General features: G+C 40.9%; 1 protein-coding gene across 6 annotated transcripts in view; it reads left to right on the plus strand.

Moving 5' to 3' along the window:
- The first annotated feature begins 1,589 nt into the window (after positions 1 to 1,589).
- The window catches only part of LOC137196729 (sorbin and SH3 domain-containing protein 1-like), a 40,674-nt gene continuing 28,047 nt past the window's right edge, over positions 1,590 to 14,216 (plus strand). For 3 of the 6 annotated variants that reach the window (XM_067609536.1, XM_067609542.1, XM_067609539.1), the window contains exons 1-7: positions 8,298 to 8,453; positions 11,557 to 11,593; positions 11,881 to 11,967; positions 12,355 to 12,471; positions 13,273 to 13,379; positions 13,537 to 13,678; positions 13,935 to 13,964. In XM_067609536.1, coding sequence (XP_067465637.1) covers positions 11,934 to 11,967; positions 12,355 to 12,471; positions 13,273 to 13,379; positions 13,537 to 13,678; positions 13,935 to 13,964 — 430 coding nt within the window. In that variant the 5' untranslated portion in view covers positions 8,298 to 8,453; positions 11,557 to 11,593; positions 11,881 to 11,933. Of the gene's footprint in view, positions 1,711 to 8,297; positions 8,454 to 11,556; positions 11,594 to 11,880; positions 11,968 to 12,354; positions 12,472 to 13,272; positions 13,380 to 13,536; positions 13,679 to 13,934; positions 13,965 to 14,216 lie in introns of those variants that run through there. The other 3 variants (XM_067609537.1, XM_067609540.1, XM_067609538.1) reach the window with 3 other exon arrangements.

The raw sequence follows: 14,216 nt of genomic DNA on the forward strand, positions 1-14,216 counted from the left end.
TGGAAAGTTTGCTTCCTGTGAACACTGTCTTCGACACCAAGGCCTGCGTCTCCACAAAAGTGACAGAAGTCATCATATCTCTGAAAAACCTTTGAATGTTTGTTAGATTTAATTCATGTTCTGGTCTGACATTGGAAACATGAAGCAAAAATAATTTCATTGAACATGTGAATACATACATTTTATCTTTAGAGAGAAACATGACTGTGACATGTACTGAATCAAATCACATTTAATATAGACATATTAGGTTCATTTGTAGTATTGTACGCATTGTATCCTGAAAAATGTCAGTGTTTTTTCATGGTCATTATTCAATTTAGTACAGTAGAAAAGCCAATGCATTTGTGTTAGACCCCAGAAGTATGATGCCTAGAAAAAGTTTATTTCACTCATAACTCCACTCCAAGTTATTGATGTACACAAAAGTTATTAAAGCTGCACTAATCAAGATTTCTATAACAATATCAGTGACTTTGGACAATGGTGCTCACAGAGAAATAGCTTTATGGAGTATTTTAGTGTTTTTCAGCTTATTGTTTTAATTTTTTGGTCCCCAACTCTTACCGTTTTGGTTCACTCTTACCATTCCTATGAAGAGTTTTTCTCACACAATAACTGTTTTCAACAGAAAGAAAAAAGACAGGGTACGTTAGTGAACTATTTAGCAGCTAAAGAGCCAGATATGCTTCTCAAGAGTTGGTGGAGACCAAAACAAAGACTTAACGACAAAATTTTATGAACACTAAGGGTGTCTGCTTGATGTGTAATAGACAACTGTTTGCTAACCTTGAAGGCATATCAACTTTGTAAGGTGGTAATATGCCAGTGTTGTGTTTACAGCTTTTTACACTAAGTAGCCAAAAATGAATTAAGAACACTTTAAACTTGCATTGTGGAACTTTAACATATAAATGAACGTCCGTTACTTTCAAGCCCTTGCAAACGAGTTCACACAATGCTGGTTAAGCCTATCATCGCCAGATGAATCTCTCTTATTTCACAGTATACAGAGTTTTTAAACTGGTGTCGAGATTGACATTCCCGCGCTGGCCGGATGAACGCATAAATGCAGACTTCCGCCTGCCGAGCCGGCTAACTTCCGGTTAATTCTCTGCTTACTTGAAGAGGGATAAAATAATTCAATAGTGCGGTTCCGCTACGCTTTCCAAATGTTATTGGACTGGATCAAATTCTGATAGTGAAACGAGTCATTTCACAGGGAGTGTGTCCACTGTTTTACAGCACTGACATAAGCACGTGTGGACAGCAATGACTTTATATAAAGATTTTTATATACAGTCAATGGTGGACAGTGTTTTTGTAATTGCTCTCACTGCCAGAAGGGGGAGACAAAAGTCCCGCACTCCAGCTTTAAGTAAAATGTCTCTCTTTTTTATGTTAATCTGATTGTGACATGGTTGATTTCGAGTCCAAATATCAACCCTTTCTCTTTGTCCACTGCCTCCATCCAGAGGAATAGGTCTGAGTTTGGCTCCACAACCTCAGCTGGAGTTGCATCATGAAGTGACTGCGTGCAGGCGTTTATTGTGAAGGCCGGTACTCGGTGGCCGGTGTGTGTGTATGTGTGAGTCTGTGAGTGTGTGAGAAAGCTGACAGGACGCTGGTGGGGAGCAGCTGTCTGCGCACAGAGCTCAGTGAAGTGTGTCTGCAGCAGCGACCACAGCGCTGGATTACCATCAGACACAGGTAAGCATGTCCCTGCTCTGAATCACTGCTGCGTGTGTCTGCTGCCGTGTTTTCTTTTCTTTTATGTTTTTTTTTTGTAGAGATTTTTAAAAATGATTATTTCTTGCCCACCTATTTTTTTTTTTTTTTTTTTTTTTTTTTACCTTGGCACCGTAACAGCTGACTTTGTACTATTATCGTGCGATGCAGCACCACTGCATATATTTCTTATTCATCACTCGGTCATTAAATGTGAATCCAGCAGACTTTATCAAGCAGAAGTGCTTCTGTGAGTCAGTCGATTTTTTGTTTTTTGCGTCCCACAGCAGACAGCTGCTCTGGCTTTGGGACAGTTACCGCAGTGAAGACAGATCCATACAGTGGATATGCGACCCGCCATGGGTGCCGCACTCTGAGGCTGAATGCCCAGGAGAACACCTAAATACTCCAGTCAGGGGTTTAAATGCTTCCTGACTGTATACCATGCTCAGTACTGCCTGGTGTCATCTCTAAAATAGACTAATGTATAATTTCTAGTGTGGTGTATTTAAGTTGGCAGGTAGCAGTGAAGCTTGACTAGTAGCGGTTGGCATTGTGAGTCAGACCACAGGCTACTCCACATGCATACAATGGCTGTGACATCAGGAACATACACCTAATGGAATGCATACTATGCGGCATGGAGGTGTCAGGAACAGTTTAATGAATAGTATTTCGCTGTAACTTATATCACAGTATTGTCAGATATTAGACTGTTGCCATGGGCATGTTTGATTAGAGGATTTTGACGGTGGTTTGAGGAATTGCATGTAAGACAGGTTTTATTAGTGGTTTAAGGGTCCATGAGGTGCATTAGCAGCTGTTTCACACAGTTTAAGAAGATAAAAACAGGTTGTAATGTTATCACAGCACAGTTTCTTATTTTCCACTTCTTATAGTCAGTGTCATCACTGTGAGCATGGCTAACTGAGCAGCTGTAACTGCACAGTAGTATTGTGTGAGTATTCTCTGCAGTTATTGACACAGTGGACATGAATGTTAAACTTCATGTCCAACTATGAGAAACAGGTCTGCCTGAGGCTTTGTAATCGACAGCATGTGACATGAACAACTGCTTCACAGCACAAGTGTGGACTTATGTAGACACACAGATAATCAGAGATACTTACCTCTTGTTGTGGCACTTCAAAGTCTATGATAGACTTTTTAACAATAGGAAATGAGAAATAAATATAGAAGAGCCATCAAGGGTAAAGATTGTCCAACATTTCAACCATTGGAAGTAAGAATTCTCTTTAAGTTTTAGGGGTTTTATAACCTAACACATCCCATCAACATATTTCTTGAGTCTGACAAACACACAGCATGAACTCTGCTTCCACATTATGTACACGTTAGTTTATGTATGCCATTCAATTCCAGTAGAAAAAGAAAATAAATTATCACCCTCTTTGCAAAATTAGATGGTCTGTTATCATTGAGCTGTTTAATTTACCTCTGGATCTCAGCTGAGACACTGGGCTCTTTCGGTCTTTTCATTCATAATTTTACTCCAGTGATGATTTATTTTTAATTCCAAGGGATCTGCGTAACATGACGCCGAACAAGCTTGATAAAATATTAACCCCAACACAAATAATTAATCAAACAGCTTCAAGGACAGAGGAAAAGCAGCCAGACTGATTTTGTCAAAACTACCTGTTTCAGTGTTTTGCTATAAGGCTGGCACGTTTCAGAATATCACATATCCCTTCTGCTTGTCTTATCACATGTTTGAACTGGACACAGTTAATAGAGATACAGTATCTAGACAGTGTTCACTCAGAAAGAACAGAACATCCATTAGCCTCCTATATGTTGATGGACTTTATGTTTATGTGACAAAGCCTCAAAGAGTTATTGTTATTATGATATCAAGTGTTTTGTCACAGGCACAGCTTATGTCCACTGTTACCACTGAATGACAGGTTTTTCAGGTTCAAGTATTTATTGAGCAGTAGCTCAGCAGCCTATGAAGTAGACTCCTGGTTTACAACATGTTAGCAGTGGAGTTGTAGATGTTTACACAGAGATGGTGGCAGGTTTGCGTGTGTAGATGGAACAGAATCATCCGTCATATGTTTGGTACCCAGCGGTTCAGCCGTGGGCCATTTGTTCAGTCACTCAAACAGCAGCCATGACCTTTTGCACATATTGTGCAATTAAAGCAAGTCAAATATGAACTATGAGGAGTGCCATTTTCTGTTGAAATTGGGAGAATTCAGCATATGTATTTGTCCTTGTTACAATAGCATGTATTTTAGATTAAGCTGATTCAGTGCAAACAATATGGGGCTCAGGCTAAGTTTTGACTGTAATTTGGACTTCAGGTCCGACTATGAGAGCAAGATTTTCATTCACAGTTGTTAAATTTTGCAAACAAAGATGTTTTCAGGTCTTTTTATATGTAAATTTTAGGGTGCAGAGCGATACTTTGCAAAACAACATGCAAACAGACTGTTAAGTTTGGGGTTTTTATGGGCCAATTATGTCCAATTCTTGCTTGGACAGATGCCATAAATCAAGGTGTTGCATTTCAGCCCTTTGAGCATGACAAAGAGAAATGATAACCTGTAGAGTAAGGATGGGACCTGTTGGTATGAACCCAGCACCGTTGTTAATAATTCATGAGGCTTGTTCAGAGTCACGTTACATAGATCCCCCTAGATTTGAGAGGAACAACCCTCGGAAACATGAATCTCAAAACTCAATTTCAAAGATTTGCCAAAGCCAGGTGCTGTCCAGTTCAACCACGTTTTTTTCCAGGACAATCATCATTTGTTTGGAAATTACTGTCGCTGAATGTTAGAGAATATGAACTACTTACTGAATGTCTATTCAGTAAAATGACCACATACTGTATATCATGAGAGTGTCATCAGAATGTGCTTGCTCTTTTGCCAGTTTGTCTTTTACTTGTTGCTTTGATACACACAGTACGAGTAGAGACCTTCTGTACCCATTCAAGTGTTCAGAATGAGTGTAGACTAATGATTCATTAACACTGACTCATTATTAATTGCATTTTTTAATATAGCACATCATTAAATTGGACAATAGCAAAATAATTTAGTGATTTAGCTATATGTTTGTAAAATCACCTCATTTGTTAGTATGAGTTCATCTATGATGAGTGTATTGTGACAATACACAAAACCTTTGTGGTCACAGCATTTGGAGTAAACCGCCTCATCTTTACTGTGAATAACCGATGCCTTTGGATCAGGCCGGATGTTTCAGCCAGACACCAGGTTTCTGTTTTCACTCCATGTTAATGTTACAACAGGTTGCTTAGCAACCCCCTCTTCCCCCCACCGCTGTCCGCTTTCTCCATCTGCTACCATTGGCTGAAGTGGATGGTGAAGTGAAGTGTTATGCTTTGGCTTTTCAAGGTCCATGGCACAAAGAAGCCCCCGATCATGGATGCATGTAAACAAGGCACTGAAAAGACAATTTATGCTTTGGTGATGGATTTAAACAGCACCCCCCTCCATCACCATCACCATCACCACCACACCTCCACCCCTCTCCCCTGTGTTACATGTCAGGATCTGATGGAAAACAACAGCATCCCTGCAGTTGTTGGCAGATATTTTAATGAGAACCAGCATGTGTCCTTACTCATCATCGCACGAACCAACAAACCAGAATTATCAAGTGACAGTGATGCATTGCAGCTTTATAAATCACTCACTACAAAATATAACAAACAATGATGAAAATCTGATATCTGTGCTGCCACCTATGAAGCCAGGCTGTTATGGATGGAGCTGTCTGTTGTGTTTGTGTCTGGGTGTGACGAGACGAGTCAGACTGGCATTCCTGAAATAGACAGATGATGGAGACCCTCCGGAGTCCTGCTGCAAGCTCATTTCACACGAGGATACCTTCATAGCACTTAAAATTGCTGGATTATCACAGCGCTGTTTATATTCACGTTTAGCTGCCATATCCTATGACTCAATTATCAAGTAGTCCTGCCACACAAGGTGCTCAGAGAGTTATATTAAGGAACGCTCTCAGAGCTTCCATTCCACGTCGGAGTCAAAACATCCAGCGGAGATGAGGAAACACTTTCAGCACTCTCTCAGACAATTATTTGAATTGTCACCGCAGCTCACCTAATGTGCAGTATGCCCCATTATGTAAGCCAGGAGGAATCCATTGTGCACAGCTGAGCTCGTTATCTAGTGATGACATTAAATGAACATTGTGTGTGACTCTTATTCATATTCCAAAATTAAGTGGCAGTCTATCTTTGGGAATTTATCATTATATTTTAGTTGCTCAGGATTTGGGGATTTTTTTTTCCAGTCGTATAACTACATAATACTGTGTCAGTTATCTCCATATTTGCTCATAAGCTTTTCTCATTTTGAACTTTTCACTCAGCGCCTACAAAAGCAAACTCTCTGAAAGCCCCCTAAAGAGACACAGCAAAGCTACTTGAATATTCAGTTCCATGTTTATCCTCACTCCAGGCCTGTGATCCAAGCTCTCTCGCTCTTGGAGTGTAGCCTGCAGCCCTTGCTGCGAAGATGTATCACCCTGGGTAAACTGTCAGCTTACTGACATTCTTATTACACTGGCTCTAAAAGCCTAGCAGGCTCGTTATAAGCAGCCTGGCTCTCTAACACAGCATCTGTAACAGGCGGTCTGGCCATGCCGCCAACTGCACCCCTCCCCAGGACCTTCACACGTGCCAACCAAAGTGTTCTCTGTCCCTGAGATCTGGCCATGATGATGTCCAGTAACTGTCAGGGCCTCGCATGAACACCCTGGCAGGCTGCGAGCTTCTCTAAGCACTGAGAGACACATCTTTCATTGGCCAGTGTGATGGCTGCTTTTGTTTTTCTGCCCTCAAAAATAAAGACACCTTTTTCCTAAAGGTCATCAACATCCCCAAAATAATCTCTCAAATATGACACTGATACCAAAGGATCACTCTAAACTTGTTAAAGCTATAAGTCTCTATGTTACTGTGATATTTCATTAGGTGAGTTCCATATAATTAAAAGGCATAGAAGCAGTATCCATATAGACTCAGCTTAAGCTCCAGCCATTATCAACATGAATGCGTAATCCTGCTCTGAGGCCTATAATGACTGCAGTGTGTACGTTACATACATTTCCTTTTATGCTGCAGTTGTTTGAAATGAACTTCAAATAGCTTCGTTGAGGAATGTGTAGAATCCCAGGCTGCCGTCCAGTGTGGACGCTGTTTATGGAAGAGAGTTGGGAGGGTGGAGGGGGTAGGTGGGGGTCTTCTCAATTAGGAGGATAAGCTGCTGCTCCGGAGCGGCCTTTTCTAGCCATGTTTGGAGCTGTTTGGTGGGATCCACGCACAGCGCTGGATAGCTTCTCTTCTCTCCTCTCTGCCATTTGTTGACAAAGCAGAAGTCAAATGGCGTTACATAACAGCCCTTTCTCTCCGTCCATAGTACAGCAGAGCGTGTGATGAGAGCTCTTTTGTGTTAACATGGCTCATTTTTAAGGCAGCCTCTGACTGTGGCACAGAGACCCCCTGCATGAAATACATCATGGTTCAACTTGGTACCAGCCCACCTTTGTCTGGTTTTCAGAGAGGGCAGACAGAGAGAATCTGGAGCCTGATTCAGATAAACTGATCATTGCTGCCAATACAGAATGCTGTGGTTCACTGGCTAAGATATTGAACTCATAGAACAACTCAGGGAGAAATCAATTTTCATAAAAAAGTACTTTATGTAGACCAATATGTTGGATATCATCCAGTTTGTTTTTTATCCATCCAGTTTGTCTCTGATCATAGATTCATTAAAAAAGACTTATTATTATTACTTATTTATTACTTTGATTGTAATTTAATAGTTCGATAATGCTTCTAGTAAATCCTCTCTTCAATTTAAGTGACAATCCATCCACTTCTCCCTACTATACAAAAAGTGTGGTTGGTCACTCAGCTTTAATCTGGGCTAAATTGAAAAGGGAAATTTGTGGGAATTTTTTTATTTGTGTAATTTTTTTGGTGCATCGTTTTTTAAAATGTATAGATATAGGCACAAATATCATCTGTAATACGACAAGACTGAGAGTCAACAGCGACGCTAGCTGCTCTGTGAAGCTGTTTTTCACAATAAATATCCAATTTATGAACTAAAATAATGTTATTTATTTACTATTATTAATCAATAATGAAAATAGGTGTATTTTAAAATATTTCAAACTGTAGTATCTACATACCATCTTCCTGCCATCTTACAGTTCTTATCAATGTTCAAACATTCTGGTAACATGGATACTTAACCACTCATTAACATGTAAGTAATAGTAGTCATAGCAGTTGTTCATCATGTTGACTTAGGTATTAAAATCGTATGGACGGTTGGAATCATCCAGTAGTGAATTCCATCTGTCCTCCAGTGGCCTGTCTGTCTCTCCTCTACTCGCCCTGCAGGAGTATTTCCATGGGGGGAGGCGGGGTTTTATGTGGTGGTCTGCACAGTTGTTGAGTGGGTGCTACATTCCCAGGTGGCATGTGGTGACAGGTCCATCTGGGCACGCCTGTTGTGAAAAACAAACAGACCCCCTGCATAGTTAGGGTTCAAGGTCAAAGCTGGGACCGTCCCACCCAGACAAGACCCTCAAAGCTTAGCCAGACATCTCAGGAGGATTCAGAGGGAGCTGACGTACGGGGACTGGGAGTTTGACAGAGCTCCCCTCTCAGGACTCGCTGTGCTCATCAAGTAGGTAACACATCTCCCTTTGGGATGCTCACAGCCTTTTGGGAGTAGCTTGTTTTGGAAAGGTATTTTAGTTACACCCGAGAGCATTCAGTTCAGTTGGAGATTTATGTATCTACGGTATGTGCGTGTGTGTGTGTGAGTGTGTCATGTACTAGTAGTAAGCTTCTCATAGCTGCAAATGGAATGAATCATCTGACCTTTTTTGCTCATAGATAATCACACAGGTTGGAGCTGAGAGGCTGTTTCATTTGCTGTGAGTTCCTGGAATCCTCAGTGATCATTTCAGTGCATGAATAACTTCTGTATTTTTAGAAATGGTTTGCACATTTTTAAAGTTGCTGAAGTCTGTGAGTTTTCTGTTTCTAGAGACGATCAGAAGAAGTCAAAGCTCAGGATGACTATCACTTAAATCCGTACAGTACTTTGTGACAGTTTTTGTGTTCTTACACATTCTTCATTTTTAAGTAAAAGAAAAAAAACAAAAAAAAGGTTGCGTGATTCCAGTTCTTGTGTGCTACCGTGTTAAGACTGCCTGTCTAATCCAATAGCATCACACCTCATCTTTTCTCACTACGAAACCCTGTTGGAGAATGTTAGCTTAAAGCTTAAAAATATAAACCCAGACACTTTTCAACCTTTGAGTTTAACTCACTATCTGCTGAACTTTGAGCTCCCCACTTTATTGTCATATCCATTTGTTTTTGCGAGAGATCAGCCAAATTGAGCCTATTTGTGAAGTGGAGACATCCAGCAACTTCCTTAGTTTTAAGTGTTGTTTGGGCATTCAGGTAAACTTAGGTTTTACAGGCATTTGGCTGATAAAGTCTCCTCTTATTTTCTTGTTTGTCTTGGCCCGATCACTGCTGGCCTCTCTTTCACAAGCTGGATGGATGGCGTTCCTTGCCCAGCTCTGCTCTGAAGCATCTCTTCCTAAAAAGGCCAGCGTTGATCTCTGCTCTCGAGTGTTTATACAGCGAACTGAACACTGCAAGCTGTCATCTTCCCACTATCTTTCATATGTGAGAGGTTCAAATACTCCCATGTTATTATTCTGTATATTCACCTTCTTAGGGTTCATCTGAGGATACGGCGGAAGTAGCGTTGAGATCAGTGTAAACACTCCTCAAAGGAATGTCTGTTAATGGTTTTGGAAATGAGATCATGGATGCATCACGTCTCAGAGGCGCAGGGGGTCAGGAAGTGAGTTGATTTTATTAAAGAAAGAGGAGAAATAAATACACAGAGGTTTGATGCTCAGGGACAGCTCAGCTCCAATACTGGAAGATGTTTTAAAAGGTTTTTGCTTCTTGTCCCCGTGAGACTTTGGAATCGCTCCCATTTTCCCTCATCCATTTAGGCCTATTTGTGGAGGATTCCAGCTGGAACATCAGTCCCCTGCCTGTTTTGCAGGTTGGCTTATTTACTGCAATGTGTGAACATGGTGCACACACAGTCCCAGACAGACTATTAAGGAAGTAGCAGAGCTAAGAATTCAAATACAGCTTAAAACCGACATCCTAGAATACAGTCAGGATGGATTTGGTTGGTTGAAAACACTGTTTGTGTTTGTGTACATGTATGCATGAGTGACTGAGTGCCTTTGTATGTGTGTGTGTGTGTGTGTTTGTGTCTTGACTCAATCAGCCCTTTTCTTGGCATTTTAAAATGGGGACGTCTCCTAAATCAGTTGTGCTGGCTGAGCACAATGGGAGGCCCAGCGCAGTAATGGGAAGTGTTCACAGCTACTTTTCTGGTGGCCTTGGTGTTGCTTCTGCATGCTCCACTGATGCAGCTCAGATTAACATAAGTTTGTTCTCTTTCACACCCTCCCTTCTTCTCCTTAAAGGGGAACGCAGATAAGACTTAGAATTCATATCACTGGTTAAAGGCAGGCTAAACTTCCTCACATAATTCAAAGAACTGAAGTTCAAACAAGTGAAACTTGTGACGTCAGCAGAAGTAAGCTCTCAATGAACGGGAGGCTGACTGCACCTACACAATTACTGCTCTTTAACCGATTAGTGTCACCATCTCAAGCGTGTGTTTTAATTCGTTTTATATGTAGAAGCTGTTGACATCCACTTTTCACTGTTTTTGGTTGCATATTCATAGATAAGACTGTTAGATACAGTATGAGTAATATTGATATTGGACTATAAGGACACAGTCAACAGATTGTTCTGATTGGTGCCACTGTTGGGTCCCTTTGCTGCGAGTTTTAATATCAGTGAGATTAGTTTTTATAGCACTTAGATAGCACTGAAAAAGCATCATTAAGTATATTAGACTTTGCCACATGAAACATGAGAGGTCATTGCTTTTTTAAAAGTTTTTCTGCACCTGTCTGCTGTGTGAAGAACACAGTTGTCATATTTAAAATCTTTACTCTTTGATAAAGTATGCAGCTCAAGCTCTGATTGTACCAACCCTGTATTCAAGACTAAATTAAAACTGATAACTTAGAGTTCACCGCCTTCCTGTCTGACTGCACTGGATCTCGTTTCAGAGTGTAACACAGCCGTAGGCATACTACCACAATTTCATTAGCTGTATGTGGTCCCTGATTACAGCTGTTCATTACAGAGGCTCCAGTACGTGCAGGAGCTATAGCAAATCAAGTGTTTTCTAGAAAATTTCTTTATGTGTAATATTGCTCCAGTGCTGCTCACTGTCTTTTATAATGAAATACACTACATGCTGCAAGATTGCACTGCAATAAACCACTTACCCTGAGTCTTGACTGTGGTGCGGTCAACACTGCAATAAACCACTTACCCTGAGTCTTGACTGTGGTGCAGTTGGGACCAAATTTACAACAATTCAAAATCACATGTGTGCTGTCAGGGATTTTGTAAAGAAAAACTTGAAACTAAAGTAAAACTAACCAGAAGGCATTGCACTCAATCTAATTGTCTTTGCAGCATCAATAATGATGTAACTGTGATATTTTGATATTTGAGTGCCTTTGCTGGGTTTTGTTTCTGTACCAATCAGCCCTTTTGTATTTCTGCAGGCTGATGTTTAATAAATATCACATTTATTTGCTGTACATACACTTCCCACTTTTTTTTGAATATCTGTCCTCCCTCTGTTTCTCCTCCAGGTCTGTCCAGAAGAGGGCAGAGTGAGACCGAGCGTCAGTAAGTCTTCTCTCAGTCTGAGTTTAAAAAATAATTCAGTGAACCTTATTCAGGAAGGTACTATTAATGCTGAATAGTTAAAAAAGCATGTTGCTTTAACACATGGCTGCTTATGAAACACAAAGACAGTCAAGTCATGTGCAGACACTTTAATTTAAAGCTGTTTTAAGTACAAAATTTGTGAGGATCCTTTTTGCATTCTGTCTTTCTACATGTCACTTGATGATGGTGTGGTTTTGCCATTACTAATTATAGACTAATGATGTACGTGTCTGTGTGTACTGAAGTCCCGTCACGGCCTCGATCGGTCTGCACTGTCAAAATCACGCCTCTGTCAACCATGAAAGGATCTCCTGACCTGATTCCTGCCGCAGGTGACATCTCCCTCCTCCTCATCAATCTTTCAGCACCTACAACTGTGGGACACCTCATACGCACTAAGAAAAGCTTTTAAAAGCAAAGTGGCATCACTTTATCAACCTGTGTTGGGGATAAAAACGTAAAGGACAAGCTCCAGCTGCTCCACTTCCAGCTCTGACAGTGTGATCATGGCAATTAGTTTAACAGGACAGTAGGATATTAATTTGTTGGCCTGGTTTTGATGTAACAGTTCTATTCTGGTCATTTGGGGCATGAGCTAGCAATAACGTGGATTCCCAGCAGCTCTGACGCAGGAGTTCACTTGAGAGTGTAAGACTGCCGCTGTATGTCTTGAACAATGAAGAGCTCTGAAGTTAGAATGTTATTTTGAATGTTTTCAGATCTGGACCCCAGCAGAGTGTGCAAAGGAAAAGGAGTCGTGACCCTTCGGGCTACCCTCGTCCACATAGACGATGAGGACTGCATCAGCGAAGAGCCAAACGTCATCACAACACCAAGTAAGTCAGAGCGAATGCCACAGCTGTTTCATAATAACACTCCACATGATGAAAAAATATTTAGAGGGCAGTAATAGTTGCATGGTCGTGTGAAATAAGGACACATTGCTGTGGAATCTGGACAGAGGATGTGAATGTTTTTGTAATTTAAAAAGCACTTCATCATGTTATCAAGTTGCAAAAATTCTTTACATGCCTTTCAGAGTTCTGTTTTGATGTGAGAATTATATAACTTATCACGTTTTGAAGTGTATGCTCAGTTGCTAGGCACACTCAGAGTGGTGATAAAGGGCGATTGCTCATATTTTCATGTGTGTGTCAAAGAGCTCTTTTGTTGCGGCCTGCCCACACTGCACTTTGGAGCAGGGGGGCCTTGACTGTGGGCTTGTTTGTTGCGTAGAGCACATTGGAACCGGACTGGAGGCTGGCCAAGGCTTTTTGGGAGATGCTTTAATTGTTGTAGAGCCGGAATATAAAGGCCATTGGAACAAACGGCCTTTGCAGCTCATTGAATAGGCGCTTTGTTCTGATGACAAAGTTCACAGATTGTGGGAGAATCTTTTTTTTTTTTTTTCTTTCTTTCCTGGGAATATTAACATCTCTGTGCATGAAAACCACCAAGGAAAGCATTCAAGCCCTGCGGAATGACATGGAGATTTATTTGATCTGCAATTAGCTGTTATGGTTTTCTGGTTTCCTGATATAAGTTAATTGGAATACTGTACGTTTTAGTATCATCCTCAGTGGTTTTATTCTTGCTGCGCTGGCTGCTAAACTGAGAGAGTTCTGGACTCTTTTTAGGTGGCTGGACAAGCCAGATTAATGGAGACAGCTCTAAAGCAGGATTGGCTGAGGGAGGCAGCAACATCACAGCTGATTTACCTCCTATAAACATCACTCAGTGCCAGGTACGTTTACTCCCACCTCATTTAACACAGGATCTTTGTTTGCCTCTCTGTGGTTTTACAATTACAAGAACTGTGTGATCTCTTTATTTTGGGGTAATTTGATCTGATATATATTTTTTGTTTTCTAACTTTTAACTGTGTATTTTCTCACTTTCAGACCAACTCGCCAGAAAGCATCAAAGAAAATCAGGCTCCAGCCTCCACTGACATCCTGAACTGTTTCACACCATCGTCCAGCTCCATCTATCCCTGCACTAGCACAGTTAACCCCACCATAGTCCTGCTGCAACACAACAGAGGTGAGCACACCTGTCTGTCAGTCGGGGATGATGGGTATCGAAAGGAGTTTCCAAGAGCTTTCAAGTTTTTTATGAACATATATCTGTTTGTATGATTTATGGTACTTTTAACTGTAAAGGGTCAAACTGTGTGGTGTCTGTAATCCATTAGTATTGTCTTGCTCTGTGTTACACATAACCAGTGCTTTCACACTTTTGCTTCATTGCTTCGTCACATCTCACCGTTCTGTCCTTGTCTGTCTTTCTCCCACAACAGAGCAGCAAAAGCTTCTTTCTCATTTGGAAGGTATGCTCTGGGGTCTTGGTGATGTCAAACAGATATTTGTCATTTATTTTTCAATTTTTAAATTGCCAAAAGCAGTCCTAGTTTTATAATGACTTGATTGAAGCATCTGTCACTCTCACCCTCCTACCGCTATGACTGCTGACGGGATAAATATGTTCGCCACAAGGTTCATGAAGTGAAAGAGTAATTTTTTATGCATAAGGGTGTTGAAAACATTGGAAACATTCATTTGTTGAAAGAGAATGTATCAGA

Source organism: Thunnus thynnus, chromosome 14 (genome assembly GCF_963924715.1).
Source record: "Thunnus thynnus chromosome 14, fThuThy2.1, whole genome shotgun sequence".
NCBI lineage: Eukaryota > Metazoa > Chordata > Actinopteri > Scombriformes > Scombridae > Thunnus > Thunnus thynnus.